We start from the raw sequence: 19,118 nt of genomic DNA, 5'->3' as shown, positions 1-19,118 counted from the left end.
AATGGAAATTCTCTTACAGCTAGCAAAATTCATTCACCAGCCCGAGGGCATGGCAGAGACTCGGGAGCGGCGGAGTTTGCTTTGGAATTTGCATAATCATTGCTCCATGGAAAGTACTAGGCCAAGTGCCCAGCGACCACTTGAACAGACACCAGAGGAGATCCACAAAAAAGGGTTGACAATTCGTCACACAGAGAGGCAGAGGCGGAGGCGGAGGCAGAGGCGCTCATTAACGCCGTAAATTAATAATTCAGCAAAGAAAAAATAAACAGAACAAAAAATACACAGAGAGGTGAACGATCAGGCAAGTGGTCGATCGATCGCTCGATCGCTCGAAATCTTCGCAAGGAATTCCAATTCATATTCAGATACAGACTCGAGGCATGTGCAGAAATCTATCGAGAAGAGAGGTCACCGGCCAACGGGCATTCCAAATAGAATTCTTTTTTTTCCATAATTAATTCCCACTGTTCGGGCTCTGCCCTGCCTCCACGTCCATTGAACTTTCAACTTTCTGCGCGAGCATTTCGCTTGTGTATTCTCTCTGGCCCATAACTAAGGCTTTAATCAATTTATTAACCGTTTGGCAGCCGCTTTCTTTGTGCCGTTTCTCTTTGCGCCTCGTTTCGAGGCTCCTCGCTTCTTGACCCCCACATAGACATTCTTATGGAAATGAACTCCAACTCAACTCTTTGCCATTTGCCATCTGCCATCTGCCATTTTGCGTTTTAGAAATTTGTATTGGTAGTTCCCTCCCTCTGCCAGGCTGTTGCCAGGCGGATTTTGGATGCCATTTGGGAACAATTTTAATTTTAATAATAAATAAAATATGTTTCGAATTAAAGATTCCGATTTTTCTGGGATACTTGGGATTAGCTTACCAAATCCAACAACAAGTGAATATTTTTAATACACTTTCACAGAGCAATTTGAAGCTTCATCAGAAGAAAGTGTCCAGCAGAGAGAGTGTGCCCAATGCCAGATTCAATGAAATAAGCAATTGAAATACAAAAAATGAAATAAATGTTTAAAACTTTTGACCTGTGGCGATGGTGTGGCTGCTGCAACTCCCTTCCGACTTGGTTGGGTGGTGCAAAAAATATGCCAACAAAATGATGGAAGTTCATTCTCAGACAGCTGAAATTGCCGGAGAAGTCGCTGCCGAAGTCTGTACATCTTTGTGCCAGAAATAAAGCGCAGTGGGGCAATCCAAACGTTTCTCGATTATCTAGCAGCATTTTTGGCAGCATTCCACACGGCATCTGAAGATCCAACCTAGAGGCCTTTGCGTTGGCATCGATGGCAACGATGATGATGACTCCCAGATCGAGGTGTAATTGTGGGAGCATCTTGTAATTTTAATGCACAGAATTTTCAGATGGACTTGCCCGGAAATTATTGTCATCTAAGTCTTATTTTGTAAGCTTTTCCACTTCTGCTCAAAATATTTTGTACTTTAATCTCTTTAAGCAAAAATAAATGCCAAAATAAATGATCAAAATTGTGCGAAATCAAATTATAATTGCCAGGCATCTGCCACAAGGGTTTTGTGATATTTAAATGCTATTCAAAACTTGCAAATATTTGCACATATTCCAGGTGCAGTGAGTCTTAAATTAATAGACAAATTGGCTGATTTATATAGATAATTTGCTTATTTATTGGATGTATTGGGTCAGTGGCTGGCAGCCTAAATTCCACCTAAGTTACAGCCTAAAATTGTTGCTTCCATAAATAAAATTCAACCAAAATGCACCAATTACCTTAATGACATTTTACTTTCTCAAACTGTTTGCCACTCCAAAAGTTTAGAGATTTATAAATATATTTGTGTGCCTCAAAGTTTCGAACGTTTTGATGAGGAAAAGACAAGAATTTGGCAAAGAAAAAATAGAAACAGAAGCAAGAAAATGAAAAGATTTGAAGAGAAGAAAGAAAAGAAAACATTTCCGATGTGAGTCAATTCTGATTCAAATTCTTTTGCATTTTTGCTGTTTGAAAACTGTCGCTGCATCGCGACATTCCCTCTACAGTTTATACAAACAATTCTGATAGGAATTCAGGAAAAACCTGCAAGCTTCCTGCTATTTTCCTTGATCAGAGTGCTGCCTAGAGGCTGCCCTATCTTTGGCTGAAACCCATTTTCAACTGTCCACAATGGCTGCCAGTTGTGGCTCGATGTTCATCTGGAACAGCAATTAAAGCCAGACATTTGGCACATCATTTTCTCTTTTTCTATGCGCCATGATTGGAGGGGTCTGCCTCCTGAAAAATATAATGAGAAGGGCTTTGTACCTAAAGCAATGGCTGAACCTCTACCCATCCCCACATTTTGTGCCATCAATCAGTGGCCGAAAGAGTTGTGCGTGGCCAGTCGGAAGGGGGTCACGGAAGCCAGCCACACGGGCAGCGATCAGCGAGCAGCGAGCAGCGTGCGAACACTTGGCCCCACAAAACACTCTTTTGGCCAACTCCAAGTGTGTGGGGAGGGGTGCAAGGGGCAGCTGAGTCTCACTCTTGAAGCAGTATATGATCGCTGGAATGGTCTGTCGGCCCAACAGTTTCACATGCGTCGCTGACTTGGGCAGCAGGTCCATGACTCCCCAGCCCATTGATTGTGTCGAAGGCAGGCAGCTTCTCCACTTCTATTCTTGTCTCTTGGATGTTGCTGGATGGTGGATGCTGGATGGTGGACGCTGGATGGTGGATCTATTGCTGATCTCCAACGTTGCGTGTCTCTGCTGATTGTTTTGTCATTAGCATGACGCTGAAGTTGTGCCGCGTTGTCCGCTGTCCGCTGTCCGCTGTCCGTTGTCCGTTGCCCTGTGGGTTCATTTTTGTGTGTGTTGGTCCCTCCCTCTGGTCATTTCTTTTGGAACTCAACTTTTGCTTATTTGATATTCAACTCTTGAGCTCTTTCTTTCGGCTTTTTTGGGGGTCACTGAACCACATTTATGCCCATCGAATTTCTTTTTCTCTAAGCCATGCTTGCGGTTGGTTTTTTGCCACTTGAAATTATGCCGACATCGACCGCAATTATGCCCAATTCTTGAATATATATTCTTGATTTCATCTCTCTCTTCTCCCTCCAGAAGAGTTCTTTTGCGGCCACGGCCGAACTTTTTCGCATAAAAACCTAATGCCATCGCAGCGAGCTGTACAGTTCTCTGGAACTTTGCTTACAATTAGGACCCAGAACCAGGCACAGCCCACGCCCACAACATGTCCAAGTGTCTTGTTGTCTTTTGTGCATTGAGCTGCTTGCTGGCCTTGGCCCTCGCCGAGCCGCGGCTTCAGCAGCGCCAACTCCTGCGGCAGTCCCAGCAGTCCCAGCAGCAGCATCCTTATCTCTTCCTGTCCATACCCAGAGGTCTGCCCAATGCCGGCGTCGTTGTTAAGGGCTTTGAGATTGTCGAGGAGGCCGATGACGACGATGCCGATCAGGACAATGAGATGTTGCAGCAGCCACAGGACGATGACGAAGACATCGACGATGACGAGCAACTCCACGATGATGACGACGATGAGGATGAGCTGGAGCATCAGTTGGGCCTCAACTTTGCCCGTCACGGACAGTTGGTGTTGCTCAACAATCCGAACTCGCGCAAGAACAACTTCCAGCAGGACGAAGATCTCGTGGACGATGACAATGAAGACGACGATGACGAGTCTCTGCCAGCTTTGGTAAATCTCCGCAAGACACCAAATCTCAGCTTGAACCTTAATCAGGCGAATGGGCAGCCCAATGGCCAGCAGCTGCTGAAGAATGCGAAGGCCACCCAAATGGTTATACCCAGGGACCAGGCTGGTGCCATTATGGTGCCCGATGGCATCATTGAGATCGAGGGCCAGAGCGTCATCGATGAGAAGACCGGCAAGGCGGCGCTGCTCGTGCCACGTGCCGCCCTCGATGCCATCCCCGACGGCGCTGTCGTTGCCCTCATGGAGCGCTCGGCTGGCGCCGCCGAGGCCGATGCCGATGCCATCGAGGAGGAGCGCGCCAATCGGGTCGTTGTGCGTCGCCGCAAGAATAACGGACGCCGCAATGTGCGCCGTCGCGGCTCCAACGGGCGTCGTCGTCGTCGTGGCGGCAACCGCAGGCGTCGCGTCGGTGGCAATCGTCGCCCCAACGTTCGGGTCATTCGTCCCACTGGCAATCGGCGGCGCGCCGGACAGCGACGTCGCGGCGGTCAGGTCGTCCTGCAGGGCTAAGCCCATTCCCACACCCCCAACGATCACCGTCTCTCAATAGTATTATAATTAAGAGCTAAGCCAAGACAAGACCACCCGACGACAGCAAAAGAAATCAGCGACAATTTTTGGATAACGAAATAAAATGTGATATGAAAAATTATTTATGCTTGTTTTTTGAATGCTTCGATTTGGGCCTGGGGCTTGGGGCAAAGAGTTTTAATGGGTGGAACGCTGCATTTATTTTGAATGGCTCACCGCTGGCAGATTGTACCTTTCATCTTAGCTGTAGCATTTGCACACTCTTTAAGGATAGATAAATACAGTTTCAGCTTCGAATAGACTTTAGGAAGTTTCTTATATTCATCAGCCCATCTATTATTTATTTTTAAAAGCTATTATGAAACGTTTTTGTGTACCCCAAAAGTGGTGCAGCATTGTCAACGTTTTTGATTCATTTTTGTAGATCTATTCAATCCCTTTACAGGTGAAAACTTTACCTAATACATTTTGTACTCATTGATTGATATCTAAGCCAACAAAGTCTTTGATCTTTGAAGATATGTGGGCAACATTTCAACTGTTCAAAAATATTGTAGATAAAGTTCAGATGGACTTTAAGCAATGGAATCTTTCTTACAGCCTTATCTTACACTGGGTTAACGAAGTGTACGCCAATTGTAAGCACAATTTATGCTGCATCTAAAGTGCAAATTATTTTAAAAACTTAACAAGCTCAAAGGTAAGAAATAAATCTCGCTTAAAAGTAAGTTCGCAGTAGCCATAAAAGTGGAATCGAAGAAGCGCACTTAAACCTTTTGGCTAAGTAGGAGTCAAACGAGAAAAAAACGCACAACTGATATGAAATAATATTTCTGTTTATAAGATTCTCAAATAATGCTTAAAGCTGTGGCTTTTAATTTGTAGCTGACATCGTTCATCAAGTTTGTGAAACTATTCTCCAATTAAGTATTTTCTCTGCTATATTTTCTTTGAAGTTAATCCACAGTCATCAGTGAGTTGTTGGTAAAATAAATATCATCTGAGAAGTTCAATCTGGTGGGTCAACCTTTGTCAAAATAAATACTCTTGGGTGTACTTTAAAGGTACATAAACTAAGCATGAATCAGGGTGAATTACCCTTCTTGATCACTCGACTGTTTATTGATTTAAAATTGTTCCTTTAAGCGACCAATCAGGGTCAAAGCTTCGACCATTCAGTCTGTTACATCCGAAGACGAAACATAAAAGTATTAACAAATAATTGCAATGAAAAGGATCGAGTGGAGCAGGTGTCCGCGGACATTGGCAGGTGTCCGTGGTGTACGAAGCGATTAAATCAACTGAGTTTTGATTCAGAGCTGCAGAGTCGAGTGTGAAATGTTTATTGACCAGACGACCAGCTGGCTAGAGGTCACGCTCTTCTTTTGGTCGCTTGCCATTCTCCAGAGTTCTCTTGGCCAAGTTTTGAGTTCTCAAATCTGACGTTAATCAATCATTGGCCTGAACTGGAGAGAATGTTTTTTTGTTGGCAAGAGAAATGTGTGGGGAAAATTAGCATAAGGCTAGAGCTACCGCTGAACCATGGCCCCGTGACCCGCCTGGGGCGCTCCTCGGTCCCACTGCTAATAGACCAGCGAAAAGTGGAAAGGGGAAAGGGGAAAGAGGACGAGGAGCAGAGTGACGGCCATCGATCAATGATTCTGGATAGAACTTTGACGGATACTTCGACGGGCTATATAATCGGCAGAAATCCCATCAGTTGTCAGTCAGTTGCGGAGTGCAAGCTCAGAGACAACAAGTAGACGGGAAAGCAACAGCCAAGTCCTTTCAGCCCAAAAAAGATTCCACAGAATCCCAGAATCATCCTACCCAGAATGCACTGCTTGCTACAGCTGAGCTTGGCGGTGGCGCTGTGCGCCCTGCTTGCCCCATCGGCAACCATTGGTAAGTGCCCCAACGGGACGAACACTGATGGGTCCTGATGTGTGCTACAATCTCTCTCCTCCAACTCAATTTGCAGCTGATCGTCGTCCCAGCTATCGCTTGGGTGTGCGTTCCAGCGGCCAGCCGGAGGGCAGATTCACCTCGTCCATAGCCAACAAGTTCAGCACACTGAAGGGCACCACAACGACGACCACCACAGTGGCCCCCACCACCACGACCACTACGACCACGCCCACTACGCCCACGGCCACTACGACCCCGCCCACAGCGTCGGGCACAACGTCTTCAACGACAACGCCCACTGCCACTGGCAGTCGTGCTTTTGGCGATGTCGAAGGCTTCGAGGAAAGCTCCGATGAGGAACTGCCACGCGCCTACGATGACGACGAGGACGATGATGAGCAGTCGGGCAGCGGCAGCATGGAGGTCGACGTTGACGACCACGACGACGACGACGACGATGACGAGTTCTATGTGCTGGCCGCCGGAGGCGGCAGCAATGCTGTACAGCAGGGTGGCAACTCCCCAGCGGCTGCCGTGGAGCGTCCCACCGAGCTGCAGTGGCGTCAGTTCCAGATGGATCAGCGCAATCGTCGCCGTGTGCAGCGCCTGCAGCGGGAGCATAACCAGCGGCTGCGCGCCCTACTGCGCCGCCAGCGTCAGGCCGATCGTCGCAACTCGCAGCGACTGCGCCGCGTACAGCAGCAGAACCGTCGCCGCAACACGCGTCGCAATCGTCTCAATCGCAACCGCAGCAAGGCCCAGCGCCAGCGTCGCCGTCGCAACAACCAGAGCCGTCGTCGCCGTCAGCAGAGCCAGCGTCAGCGTCGCCGTCAGCGCCTGAACCAGCGTCGCCGTCTGCGCCAGCTGATGCGTCGTCGTCGTGGCGGTCGTAGCCTCGTCCGTGCTTAGGAACCGATAGCCCCAAACCCACTTTGACCCACCCAACGCCTGAAATTAAATGACATTTGTATGCAGGGCAAAGCCAATTTTTTTTTTTCTACTTGAATGCAAGATATGTCGCTGATGTAGCGGGCGGAGAGAAGCCAAAGAAGAGAAGCAGAGAAGAAGAGCAGCGGAGCAGCAGCGCAGCGGAGCAGCAGCGCAGCGGAGCAGCAGCGCAGCGGAGCAGCGGCTCCCTTTTCGCTGCGCTTTTGCGCGCTCTTTGCGCAGCACAACCCACGAGAGAGCGTTTTGTCGCTCTCTTTATGCATTCGTGCACTCGAGCCGAAAGTGCCGTTTGCAAATGCAAATGCGTTTCTGTGTGCGTTTGTGCGCGCGCGTGGCTGAGTGGTTTTTGCTTTCAGTATTTAGCGTGTCTTGGGTTAGGTCTGATCATTCGCCAGCAGGAACTGAAATTGAGTTCCTTTTGAGGTAACAACAAATTCCAGGAACTAATTCGGCTTCAATGTTGGTTCTTCGCTGTCTTGGGGGTCAGTTAGCGGTTCATTGACATCGACTACACTTTCGCCCTTAGGTGGTTCAGAGTCTGAAGAAATTCTCGGCCCGCTCTCGACCCGATGAATATGCAAATGCTAATCGCTGGATCGATTCGCGAGCTATGCTAATAAGGGGAGCTCGGGCGATCGGCGCTCCGCTGAGGTTACGAGTTGTGTGAGGTTCTGGCGGTGGGGTCAGCGGCTTGCTGGATTATTTATGGCTTTATGCAAAATAAACTTACAACTTGGACTGCTGGGCTGCTTTCTTGGTGGGGCCCTTTCTGTGGCCCTACGCCAGGGGCAGTGCCGTCTCTTTCGCTCCCGCGTGGGCCAATGCTGTAAAGAGTTACATCTGTTGTGGGCCACGAAGGGCCCGTTGTAAAGGGCACTGGCGTTGTAAGTTGGTGACATATAAATATGCCAGGCTGTGCCCTTCCAAGTCAGTCACAGCGAGCTCAGCAATCGAGACAGTTTCGCCACCAAAACCCCAAGTAGAATCCAGGAGTCGAGGACATGCACATGCTCAAGGGATTACTCATCGTGGTCTGCCTGGCAGCCATTGCCAGCGGTAAGTAGTGATACGAATGCTGATCCCTCTGGTTCGTGGTAACACATCGTCCCCACACTTACAGCCAAGCCCCACCAGGCCAAGAGCGGTCAGAATTATCAGCTGTTTGGACGCAGCCGCGATGAGCCCGCCGCCCAGGGGCGCCTGAGCGCCACTCAGCTGACGGACATCATCAACAGCCTGAAGGGAACGACGACAAGCACCACAGTGGCGCCAACGACCACCGCCACGGGCACCACGACCACCACCATTACGCCCGAACCCACCACCTCCTCGGGTACCAGCACGACCGCCACCGTGCCCACCTCATCCACGGGCACTGCGACCGGCACTGGCACTGCAACTGGCACTGGCACTTCCACTGGCCGCCAGCTGGACAACAACAACGTTGACGAGGAGCTGGAGGATGAGGAGGAGGATGAGCACCATCAGCTGGCCGGCTTCGAGCTGAACGATGACGAGGAGCAGGATGATTCCCAGGCCGTGGCTGCATCCGCAGCGCGCGCCACCCGCAACAACTCGAGCCGCCGTCGCCAGAATCGTCTGCGCAGTCAGCGTCGCAAGCAGCGTCGCCAGGCCAACCAGCGCCGTCGTCGCCAGCAGCAGCGTCAGCAGCGTCGTCGCCAGAAGCGTCGCCAGCAGCAGCAGCAGCGTCGTCGCCGCCAGCAGCAGAACCGTCAGCGTCAGCGTCGCAATCGTCGCACCAACCAGCGCCTAATGAAACGCTTCCGCCAGGCCACACCCAACAGGAACCGACGCATTCGTGTGCGCAACTGAGAAGCCTAACGGGATATGTAAGCAACGGTAATGAGTGGAAATAAAGAACAGAAATTATAAGACATAAATGATGAGAGAATTCATTCAACTCAATGCATTCCCAGCCCTTAGTGCTGCAAGATTTTTGCATGGAACTGCACATCCATGATGGATCTGCATAGAACCCCCTGAGCACTGTCTGGCAGGGGCCAGTCTTAGTCTCTGTTGCCAGCTACCGGCATCGAGGGTCAAACTAGTTCAACCACAAAAGAGCGACGATGTGGGGCGTGGGGCGATGTTGTCACCGAAATTTATGCATACAACTTTTTCGCCAAGAAATTTGCAAATTTTAGCAAAAGAAATGATAATGAGAGAATATTTCGATTGACACTGGATAGTGGATGGTGGAGAGTGGATAGTGGATAGTGGAGCGGAGCGATAAGTGGAGCGTTGGGTATATAATCCCGAGTGGCCGCTGGCAATGTCACAGTCAACCAGCGACCTTCCCTCAGGGCAACACAGAGCAGCCGCCCCGCCACAGAGGAAAAGGAAAAGGATAATTCCACACCAACACCAACCCAAAGTCGAGCCATGAAGTTCTTTTGTTGCGCCTTGCTGCTGGTAGCCACAGCATGCCTGGCCCAGGCAGCCGGTGAGTGACCCAAAACCTGGCACACGCCCAGCCGATCGACATTAGCCCTGACTGAGTCGTCTTCCCTCTTGCCTCCTTGCCTTCTCGCCTTCTTCTAGTGAAACGCAGCGATGATGAGAATGTTGCCCAGCTGAGATATCGCCTGTTGAGGCAGCCAAATCAGCTGGAAGGACGCAGTCTTACGCAGCTGCTGGCGCTGAAGAACGGCACACCGCCATGCCCCTCACCAACAACCACCCCCACCACCCCGCCAGGCACCACAACAACGATTACGCCCCCGACAGCCACCACAACCACAACCACAGGGCCCACAACATCGCCGACAACCACAGGGGCAGCGCCCTCCAGGCGCTCCATTGATGATTCGCCCTACGGCAATGCCCAGGAGCTGGACGATGACAACGACGACGACGATGACAGCGAGGACGAGAAGTATGTGGGCGCCTACAGGGCCAATGCCGACGATGACGATGACGAGGACAACGAGGAGGATGACAGCTACGGCCTGGTCGGCCATCAGCACAATCGCGCCGATTCTGGCTTGCGTCGCGGCAGCAACAGCCGTCCCGGCTCTGGCTCCGGCTCTGGCTCCCAGGTATCCAACAGCGCCGTTCTCAAGGAGTTCGAGTTCCGTCGCCAGCAGGACGAGAACAAGGAACTGCGCAAGCGTCTGGAGTCAATGCGCCGTCAGAACTCCATGAGCCGTCGCCGCGCCCAGGCCAAGCGTCGCCGCATGCGTCGCCGCCTCAACCAGAAGCGCCGTTCCCAGTCCCGCCGCAGCCGTCGCAATCGCAGCAAGGCCAGCCGTCGCCAGCGTGCCGCTCGCCGCCGCCAGCGTCGCAACAGCCAGCGTCGCCTGCGCCGCATCCGCAATCGCAGACGCCGCGCATAGATCCACACAATTCTGAGCCCCCTGTAGAACCCCCGAAATAAAGCGAATAAATAACGACAACAAATACTCCTTTTTGAATCATTTTTAGTGGTGCAGAACCCCAATCGATCCACTGATCCCACGAAGATCCTCGGCACGAATGATTAGCACTCGAGTTTCGATCCATTTGCAGCACATTTTATTTTTCAATCCGAATTTTGTAAACCACAAATTTAGCAAACATTTTGTTGAGTGTTTCATGGGGGAACTTGTGGTTGCAGATGGACCCCGTCTGGTGGTTCAACGGGTGTCAGCTGACTCCACTGATCAAAGAATATTTTGTAGAGACGAAGTTCTGTTTTTTCCTCTTTTTCCTCCACTTTTACCTCCCCTTTTGCAGCCTTTTTGGACCAGTTAAATAAACGCGCCACTGGGCTTTGGTCTATTTTGGGCTCCGGCTGTTTGGGTTGCAGCTCCTCAACGCGCTCCTCGCCATCCACAATGGCAAAATTGTAATGGCAATCCATGCCGATGTTGGTGTGACGCACTGGGACACCGGAGAGCCAAAGCTGAACAATCAACGAACCATAATATGGAATCCTCGGCGTGCTGGTGATGATGCGCAACTGTATGCCACGATCATGGGCAGCCTTGATGGCACGATCCAGTTCGGGTATGCTTATCGATAGCAGCGCCACATCGATGGCCACCCGGGCCGCTTCAATTTGCATTCTCAAGCCCTGAACCCTGCAGAAGCTGCAGCACATCAAGTTTGGCTTTACATCCGACATGCACTGCGGTACGTTGAAGACGACCACAAAGCCAGTCTTCGGCATGGGCTCGACTTTCCTTCTGCGCCGCCCTATGGGTCGCACATTGAATAGCTTCTGCCTGCAAGCAAGCAGTTTGATTAGAGAATATTCCTTGTCGTTTCTGGTTCAACTTACAAAGCGGGAGAATGTTGGACAACTTCATTGAGACGAGACCAACGCACGCCAGCGAGCAGAAATTGCACAAAACTGAGGGATAACCACGGGCAGTGGGCTGAGTGTTGAGAGTTCTTTTTCTCCTACAACTTACATGAGCCAGCCAGAGGCGAGTGCAGCTTTTATTAGCTTCATCATTTTTGCTTGCCACACGCCAACACAAGAAAGCAAATCCCAGTCGAAAGTGAGTTTTGAATGAAAGCAAACTTGATCAAAGATTTCAACCGATTGCCACACACATTCTGTGGATTATTTTGTTGTCTGAACCCTTTGAGCCGATTGTTTTTGTATTCCAATTGGAAATGTTCGGTGTATGTTGTATGTTTTCACTTTTTCCGTGGCTGTGTTTAGAAAGCGAGCCTCCCAAAAAAATAGAAAAAAAATTCACGCAGCTGCGGACTGCTGTGGACTGCTTGCTGGACATGGCTGAGGCAAGCAGCGCCAAGCAGTGGTTGACGACGATGACGATGACGATGAAGAACTTCAAATAGCTGCAGGCAAAGACACAAATTTCAATTCAATTCAATTGTGAATTGAATGAATCTGCGAGAATGTTGGGGTCTTAGGGTTTCTGTGCGTCTCGCGCGCTCTGCCTGTGTGTACTTTGGCCTATGTACACACACACACACACACACACGCGCACACACATGGCAAAATGTACCGTTTGCTGAGGTACTTTAAAGTCATTTGCATTTCTTGGTAATTTTTTGGGTATAAAAGGCTCAACGTTGGGGCGGTAATGTATCAAACATTGATTACCCATCCGGGCGAGCACACACCGAGTCCACTGCGCCACCTCCGTTAACGGCCTGTTAGAAAAGTTCTCTGCCACAGAGTAGTTTCTCCCAGTCACCGACTTCGCCACGACAAGTCCACGATGAAGCATCAAGTGTCCGCTTTGGTCCTGCTGGGCTGCTGCCTGCTGGCTGCCAGCGCTGGCCAGGAGCGCCCCAAGTCAACGGCGCAGCTGCTGAAGGCGGCGCGCCGTAGCTCGTACTTCAATGAACCGGCCCTGGCCAAGTTCAGGTCCAACGATGCCGACATTGCCGTGGCCCTGGACCAAAAGGCCGACCAGGACAAGCTCATGCTGGGCGGTGCAGCGGCTCAGGGCAGCAGCGGCGGCAGCGGCGGCAGCTCCACTGGCACCAAGGACGCCTCCAGTGGCCGCCTCTTCCTGAAGAAGTTCCTCATGTTCAAGAACATGTTCAGCAGCAGCAGCCAGCCCGTGATTCCCATCATCATTACGGGCGCTGGCACCGGCACGGCCACCGCCACCGCCAGTCCCACGGTGACAGTCACATCCACGGGCACCATACCCTCGGCCACGGGCACCATCACCACCTCGCCCACGACCACAGGCACGACGACAGGCCGTCGCCAGGGTGATGCCCTCGCCTACGGTGCCGACGTGGAGGAGGATGAGGCCGCAGAGGCTGATGAGCCCCAGGAACAGGCCTATCCCGGCGCAATGGCCGCCAATGCCGAGCTGCTGGACGAACAGGCCCTCGAGGCGGCACTCGCTGCCGGCGCCCAGGAGTACGAAGTGGTGACCGATGCCGAGGTGCAGGGCACCGGTGCCACCGAGAGCAAGGCCACCCAGAACAACATGATCAACCTGCGTCGCAAGGGAGCCCGTCGCGGCCAGCAGATTAGCGTGCGAATTCCGCCACGCTACCGTCGCTACTTCAAGAACGGCCAGAAGGTGATGCTCAACACCAACCGTCGCCCCAACAAGCGTCGCGTGGTGCGGAAGCGTGTCCAGAACAAGAAGCAGCAGAACCGTCGCCGTGTCAACGGGGCCAACAAGAAGAACAACAGGAAGAACAGGAACAAGAACAAAGGCAACAAGCGCACACGCATCACCGCCGTCTAAGCGCGATCATTCCCACTTGCCACTTGCCAATGGCCACTCCCACTTCCCCAGCAACATGAACATCATTTTATATTTTAGTTTTTTTTTTGTCTAATTTATTGTAGCTAATCTTTGAAGTTGAAGCCTCCTCCATGCTCTGCTTTCTTTTGGAACAAATAAATGAATTCTCTTTTGAAAAGTACTTCACGCACTTGACACACATTTTGTTGGATCGCAGCATGATGGGGCAGTACGAGGCAGTGCGTGCCCCCGCAGGCGTTACGTTTCGTATTTAAGACAGTGGCACGCCGGGGGCCTCAATCAAACATGGATTGCCTGTCGTTCTGCCAATTGCTGATCTTCTCGTGCCTCGTCGTTGGCTTGTTCGATGGCAGCAGCACAGTCGCTGCCGCCGGCTGCACTGACAGACTGCGACTCCGAGCCTCAGAGGCCCAGATCGACCTCAGCCAACTGAGCGCAAAGCAGTTGCAGCTGTTGGTAAAGCAGTTGGCCGCTCTACAGCACAAACAGAAGGCGGAGAATGAGAACGCGGAGGATCAGCCGTTGGACGATCCGGAATTGGAGTCTCAGAACTTGGAGGACCTGCAGCAGTACGAGGACGATCATCGGGGCAGCAGTCGACCCTGGAACAGATTACAGCGCATCATACGTCGCCAGCTGGTGCGCATTCCAAAGCGTTACCTGAAGAAGCTGCTGCGGCAGTTTGGCTTGGCGCGAGACCTCGGTGTGAGCAATGTACGGGCAGTGGAATTGCCGCCGCAGCCGCAGGAGTACTATCTAATACCGTTGGAATAAATTGAGGCAATTAAATGAATCAAGTTCTGCAGCCATTCTGTTCCGTGTGTAGCTTTGCTCTCTTTTCTCCTTATGCTCTCGTCTTCGTTCAGTGCATTTGCCTGCGCAAACAGCAAACACAAAGCCAACAAAAACGTTTCTTGCTTCTCTGCCGCTGCGCGCAGCGCCGACACGAAGTTGTTTCAACCACACGAAGCTTTTGCGCTGTTGCGTGGGCCGACTGCGCTGCCCGAGATCTTCTTTCTTTGCACGTTTACGACTAGCTTGCGCAAAAACTTTGCTGTAGTAATTGAAAGCTTAGCCAAAAGCTCAGCAAGCTCTCGCTCTCTTATCTAACAGCCCAACAGCTGATCAGCGCTGCCCGAAACGATAACCAGAGTCACATTCAGCCAGAAATCAGAGTGGCGTGTTGTTTTCTCTTTGTGTTCTGAGCATTTTTGTAATTTAACTGGCATAATGACCGGCGGAATACTTGCGGGCAAGGTGGCCTTGGTCACAGGTGCGTCTGGCGGCAGCAGTATGCTTCGTTGCTCTAACCCCCACTGAATATTGCAGGTGCTGGATCTGGCATAGGGCGTGCCACCTGCCGTCTGCTGGCGCGCGATGGAGCCAAGGTAATTGCCGCCGATCGCAACTTGGAGTCGGCCAAGGAGACGGCCCAGGAGCTGGGCGCGGAGCGTTCCGCTGCCCTGCAGGTGGATGTCTCCTCGGCGACGAGTGTGCAGGCAGCCGTGGCGGAGGCGCTGCTAAAGTTCAAGCAGGCACCCAGCATTGTGGTCAACTCAGCGGGCATAACGCGCGACGGCTACCTGCTGAAGATGCCCGAGCGGGACTTCGACGAAGTGTACAGCGTCAACCTGAAGGGCACGTATCTGGTGACGCAGTACTTTGCCAAGGCGATGATCGAGCAGCAGCTGCAGGGCGGCAGCATTGTCAATCTCTCGAGCATTGTGGCGCGCATGAACAACATGGGACAGGCGAACTATGCGGCCACCAAGGCCGGTGTGATCTCCTTCACGGAGGTGGCCGCCAACGAGTTCGGCAAGTTCGGCATTCGCGTCAACTGCATTCTGCCCGGCTACATTGACACGCCCATGGTGGCCGTGGTGCCGGAGGCCGTCAGGCAGCAGGTGGTGCAGCGCTGTCCAGTCGGCCGCCTGGGCAAGCCCGAGGAGATCGCCGAGGTGATTGCCTTCCTCGCCTCCCACAAGGCGGCCTATGTGAATGGCGCTGCCATTGAGGTCACTGGCGGCCTCAAGTGATCCCTTCCAGCTGGGCAGCTGGCGAGGCGTAGAGCTAGAATTTTGCATTTACAAATTGAATAGAACTGACCTTGTGATGATCTAATCTCTGGAGTTATCTTTTAATCGCAGAGTTTCCACAAACCCATGAAATGAACCTGAGCAGCAGCTGCCACCTGTTGCTGTTGCTGCTCTGCTCTAATTGAAACGAGCACGAGGTGTGGGGGGTGATCGTTGCATCGCCATCTATGGGCTAACTTCTGTACTTTTATTGCTGAAGCTTCCAAAGGCAGCTTAACAGAGAGCATGCTAACAGGTCTGTTAGGCAACAGTGAAGTGCACTGTTAAATGTTTGACTGCTTAACATTTGAGATCCATCTTTGGCGGTTCCTATATCTGAGCTTCAACTGTAGATTTAATATTTAAAACTTATTTTTAGATTTATGTAAAATTAGGAAATTATTTAAATTAAATATAGTTAATATTACAAATAAATATTTTCGGGTTGGTGCATTTTTTTCGTGCATTTTGCATACTTTTAGGCCACATGGAAATAATATTCTAAAAGCCCAACTTTCTCTCTCCCTGTCTCCCTGCTGTCTGTGGGCGCCTTGAACCCACCTCGATTGTCTCGAGCGGCCCCTGTGCATCGAAAAGCGCGACCCGACCCGACCCCGAACTGAACCGGCGACCCAGCGACCATTCAACCACAAAAGGACCATCGATGTGGCAAATGGAATGTGTGACACGGCTTGTTGTGGTCATTGGGGTGGCACGGGGCTCCTTTTGCGGTGCTGTGGGGGGGGAACCACCGAAATGTACAATATTAATATATTTCACAATTCCCCAGCTGCTAATTAACTCAGTCGGAAAGTGTACACAAACACAGGGAGAGAGAGACAAGGCTGTCAACCGACGCATATGTTGACGGGGGTGTGTGTGTGCGGGGTGGGGGTGGGTGAGTGATGAGGGGTCGCATAGCTGCTGCTGCTGCTGCTGCTGCTGCTCCTGGTCTGTGGTCGTGCGTGCAATTTAAATAATGAAGACATTTTATTAATACAAGAAATTCAACCCAACCCACACCCTTCCGCACACACATTGACATGCACATGGACGCACACATAGACACACGCGTGGAGTAGCAATTACAGCGGCAACCCAACATTAAGCAACCTCCAACCACAGAAAACTTGCCAGGCATTTGGGGTTATGGGCGCCACCCCCTCCCCCCTTCCCCCGCAGCCCAACACAGCAGGCAAGAGCCCGACACAGCCGCCAGGCCACCCGAACTCCCCTCAATGGCTTTCTGGTGCGTTTCCCGTTTCCCGTTTCCCTGCTTCGTTTTTAGTGCATAGTGAAAAACAAAACATTTGCTAATCATATGAAGAGGGGGAGGGCAAAGCCTTCAACGCTCACTCTACCTCTACCTTTCTCTTCCTCTCTCTCTCTCTCTCTCCAGCAATTAACAACGCAGTGCGACACAAGCAGCGACGACAAGCCAACACTTGAGCCGTAAACCAGCTCCCCACACGACCCCAGCAACGACCCATAAAGCCTTCCACCCCACAAACACACACACACACACGCACACAGAACAGAGCGAAAGCCAGCCAAGACCAGGAGCAGACCCAAGCCCCGACGCCCAATCCACTTCATGCCCACTGCCTTGGCACTTGCCATATCTCACGTTAATGAAATCGTAACTCTTCGGGCGCCTCGTGTCCGCTTTTTTGTCGCTGCTGCCACGCTTGATGCCACCCCCCTCCCCTTCACCCAACAAGAGACACCCCCCTAAAAAGAGACAAAAAGAAAACGCGTCTGAGGTGTCGCCGCAGAGGATGTCCCCACAGATCGCAGTGCACGGTGAAAGAAATGCGCACGAATACGCCGGACAATGGGTCTGAGATTGGACGGTTTCAGCAGAGAAGTCTCTTGCCGTGCAAAAGCTGCTGAGCAGATAGGTGGCTGAGGTGCCACAACATTTGCCAAAGTGTCAACAACTCGAACAGTAAACACTCTGAAGGTGGAACGATTGATTGCTCTTCCCTTTTAGGCTATTTTCGATGGTAATCTTTTAGTTTATTTGCAAATAAACAAACAAATGTTTGCCCATTATTCAAATATAATGTCAGATCTTTCTTTTATTACTCGAATAATATTTAATCTCAGCTCAAACGATCTTTGCTCCTTCATCTAATTCGCATGCACTGTGCATGGGAGGAGATCACGGGCAGCGCAGTCGCCATAAAAGCTTCGTGTGGCTGCACCGCTGCAGCGGCAGAGATGGATCTTCGCATGCACTTTTGCTCGGCTGCGCGCAGCGGCAGAGAAGCAAGAAACGTTTTTGAGCTTCGTGTGGCTGCGTGCAAGCGCTCTCTTTAGCTTACTCTCCCGCTGTGCAACTCTCTTTTAGAAGTAAATGCAAGTGCGACAGAGAAGCAAGCACCGTTTCTTCTTTTGGTGTGTTTTCTGCATTCGCCTCCCACCTGCGCAGCTTCCATTGTGCTCTCCCAAACCCTTTTCGCTCCTTCTGCTGCGTGCGGTGTCTCACGTGAGTTCTGCCCGAAAGCATCGCGGCCGGCAACAAAGAAATGCTAATTAACACAACTAACCGCAATTGCAACTTCCTTTCGACTAAGCGCACGTATGACAGCCCCCACCCCCCTTGCCAGCACCCTCCATCCATGCCATGGCACTCAATTTCCAGCCACCCCCCACATCAGCAGCAGCAGCGGCAGCAGCAGCGGCAGCAGCAGCGCCCAACATGTGTGACAGCTTCGAGGGTCGCTCTGTGACAAAGGGCAACTAATTTAGTTTAATGGGCGTCGTGCGCGACTTTGTTGCCACAGCCGCAGAATTTCTTGTGGCCAACACTCGGACCCGAGTGAGTGTGTGTGTGTGTGTGTGTGTGTGTGTGTGTGTGTGTGTGTGGGTGGGTGGCAGCTACCCTTACGCACTCTCATTAAGCATTTTTAGTCGAGCTTAGCGAGCCGTTTGTTTGCATTGTCAACTCTGACCTCCAACTCTGCGAACTCTGGGCACTCCGAGTGCGAGAGACTGACTCCAACTGGTCATAAATTAACACACACACACACACACACACACACATGACCACTGTTGCTGCTGCTGGCTGGCTGGCTGGCTGGCTGGTGGTGGCTGCTGGCTTTGGTGGCCTGCCAACATTTTAATTTCACTTTTGTTTGTTTGATTTTTGGCTTTTTGCAGTTTGCCCGACAGTTGGCCATGGCCCCTGCCCGGACTCAACTCCCTTTTCCGGTTCGGTCTGCGTCCTGTCCTGTCCATGTCCATGTCCTGGCTCAAATTAAAAATGTTTCTCCTCGCCTCAACGCTTATTTGTCTTTGCTCAGCGCTTTGATGTCAAGTTCCGAATGATTTTTACACATTTTTCGCTCGTTATTTTTTCAATACATTTTATTTAATTTTCGTTCGCGTGTTCAACTTGCTGTGTTTGTTGCTGTTTTTTGTAGCTTATTTGTTGTTTATAATTTGCTGTATTTCTGTATTTGTTGTAACTAAACTGTACGCTGGGAAAGGGTATTACAGGGGGATGGGTACAGTTGCTACAAAAATAACTACACCGAAGACTTAAACACTGAACGTTTCTTTTTGTTTCGTTTATCAAAATATAATGCTTACAGTTCTAGGCAGACAAAAAAAAACCTAACTCTAGATATTTATGGTAAGTATATTTTATTTATGTAAATGTATGTAGCGAGCTGTAATGTATGTATGTATATGTATTTATGTATATAATTGTATGTGTATATAGCATAGTTAT

General features: G+C 51.0%; 7 protein-coding genes and 1 pseudogene across 7 annotated transcripts; 7 read left to right on the top strand and 1 right to left on the bottom strand.

The window, feature by feature from the left end:
* Window positions 1-19,118, bottom strand: part of LOC117893158 — an 84,057-nt pseudogene that overhangs the window by 32,643 nt on the left and 32,296 nt on the right.
* On the top strand, window positions 3,215-4,276 carry LOC117889708. The gene has a single exon (XM_034794133.1). It carries the CDS (start codon window positions 3,223-3,225, stop codon window positions 4,210-4,212), a length of 990 nt encoding a protein of 329 aa, XP_034650024.1. The 5' UTR covers window positions 3,215-3,222; the 3' UTR covers window positions 4,213-4,276.
* Window positions 5,979-7,050, top strand: LOC117893150 (mitogen-activated protein kinase kinase kinase kinase 4). The gene is made up of 2 exons (XM_034799615.1): window positions 5,979-6,138; window positions 6,215-7,050. The coding sequence occupies exons 1-2, from the start codon at window positions 6,069-6,071 to the stop codon at window positions 7,048-7,050; spliced, it is 906 nt and encodes a 301-aa protein (XP_034655506.1). The 5' UTR covers window positions 5,979-6,068.
* Window positions 8,033-8,985, top strand: LOC117889729 (vicilin-like seed storage protein At2g18540). The gene is made up of 2 exons (XM_034794154.1): window positions 8,033-8,145; window positions 8,210-8,985. The coding sequence occupies exons 1-2, from the start codon at window positions 8,091-8,093 to the stop codon at window positions 8,920-8,922; spliced, it is 768 nt and encodes a 255-aa protein (XP_034650045.1). The 5' UTR covers window positions 8,033-8,090; the 3' UTR covers window positions 8,923-8,985.
* On the top strand, window positions 9,493-10,445 carry LOC117893141 (MAP7 domain-containing protein 1). Its single transcript, XM_034799603.1, has 3 exons — window positions 9,493-9,553; window positions 9,652-9,812; window positions 10,074-10,445. Exons 1-3 carry the CDS (start codon window positions 9,493-9,495, stop codon window positions 10,443-10,445), a joined length of 594 nt encoding a protein of 197 aa, XP_034655494.1.
* LOC117889699 lies at window positions 12,185-13,326 on the top strand. Its single transcript, XM_034794120.1, has one exon. The coding sequence runs from the start codon at window positions 12,288-12,290 to the stop codon at window positions 13,281-13,283; it is 996 nt and encodes a 331-aa protein (XP_034650011.1). The 5' UTR covers window positions 12,185-12,287; the 3' UTR covers window positions 13,284-13,326.
* Window positions 13,590-14,078, top strand: LOC117893126. Its single transcript, XM_034799578.1, has one exon. The coding sequence runs from the start codon at window positions 13,590-13,592 to the stop codon at window positions 14,076-14,078; it is 489 nt and encodes a 162-aa protein (XP_034655469.1).
* LOC117889739 (estradiol 17-beta-dehydrogenase 8) lies at window positions 14,440-15,425 on the top strand. The gene is made up of 2 exons (XM_034794166.1): window positions 14,440-14,577; window positions 14,634-15,425. The coding sequence occupies exons 1-2, from the start codon at window positions 14,535-14,537 to the stop codon at window positions 15,338-15,340; spliced, it is 750 nt and encodes a 249-aa protein (XP_034650057.1). The 5' UTR covers window positions 14,440-14,534; the 3' UTR covers window positions 15,341-15,425.

The sequence above is a fragment of the Drosophila subobscura genome, chromosome A (assembly GCF_008121235.1).
Source record: "Drosophila subobscura isolate 14011-0131.10 chromosome A, UCBerk_Dsub_1.0, whole genome shotgun sequence".
In the NCBI taxonomy this organism is placed as follows: domain Eukaryota; kingdom Metazoa; phylum Arthropoda; class Insecta; order Diptera; family Drosophilidae; genus Drosophila; species Drosophila subobscura.
The sequence above is the reverse complement of the archived record's forward strand: the minus strand, read 5'-3'. Positions and strand labels throughout refer to the sequence as shown.

Excerpts from the sequence above, each read along its gene's own strand:
- LOC117889708 (XM_034794133.1), top strand. The coding sequence starts at position 3,223 with ATGTCCAAGTGTCTTGTTGTCTTTTGTGCATTGAGCTGCTTGCTGGCC.
- LOC117893150 (XM_034799615.1), top strand. The coding sequence starts at position 6,069 with ATGCACTGCTTGCTACAGCTGAGCTTGGCGGTGGCGCTGTGCGCCCTG. Across the intron at positions 6,139-6,214 it reads TGCCCCATCGGCAACCATTG|CTGATCGTCGTCCCAGCTAT; the intron begins GTAAGTGCCCCA and ends CTCAATTTGCAG.
- LOC117889729 (XM_034794154.1), top strand. The coding sequence starts at position 8,091 with ATGCACATGCTCAAGGGATTACTCATCGTGGTCTGCCTGGCAGCCATT. Across the intron at positions 8,146-8,209 it reads CCTGGCAGCCATTGCCAGCG|CCAAGCCCCACCAGGCCAAG; the intron begins GTAAGTAGTGAT and ends CCACACTTACAG.
- LOC117893141 (XM_034799603.1), top strand. The coding sequence starts at position 9,493 with ATGAAGTTCTTTTGTTGCGCCTTGCTGCTGGTAGCCACAGCATGCCTG. Across the intron at positions 9,554-9,651 it reads ATGCCTGGCCCAGGCAGCCG|TGAAACGCAGCGATGATGAG; the intron begins GTGAGTGACCCA and ends GCCTTCTTCTAG. Across the intron at positions 9,813-10,073 it reads CCACCACCCCGCCAGGCACC|CACAATCGCGCCGATTCTGG; the intron begins ACAACAACGATT and ends GTCGGCCATCAG.
- LOC117889699 (XM_034794120.1), top strand. The coding sequence starts at position 12,288 with ATGAAGCATCAAGTGTCCGCTTTGGTCCTGCTGGGCTGCTGCCTGCTG.
- LOC117893126 (XM_034799578.1), top strand. The coding sequence starts at position 13,590 with ATGGATTGCCTGTCGTTCTGCCAATTGCTGATCTTCTCGTGCCTCGTC.
- LOC117889739 (XM_034794166.1), top strand. The coding sequence starts at position 14,535 with ATGACCGGCGGAATACTTGCGGGCAAGGTGGCCTTGGTCACAG. Across the intron at positions 14,578-14,633 it reads CAAGGTGGCCTTGGTCACAG|GTGCTGGATCTGGCATAGGG; the intron begins GTGCGTCTGGCG and ends TGAATATTGCAG.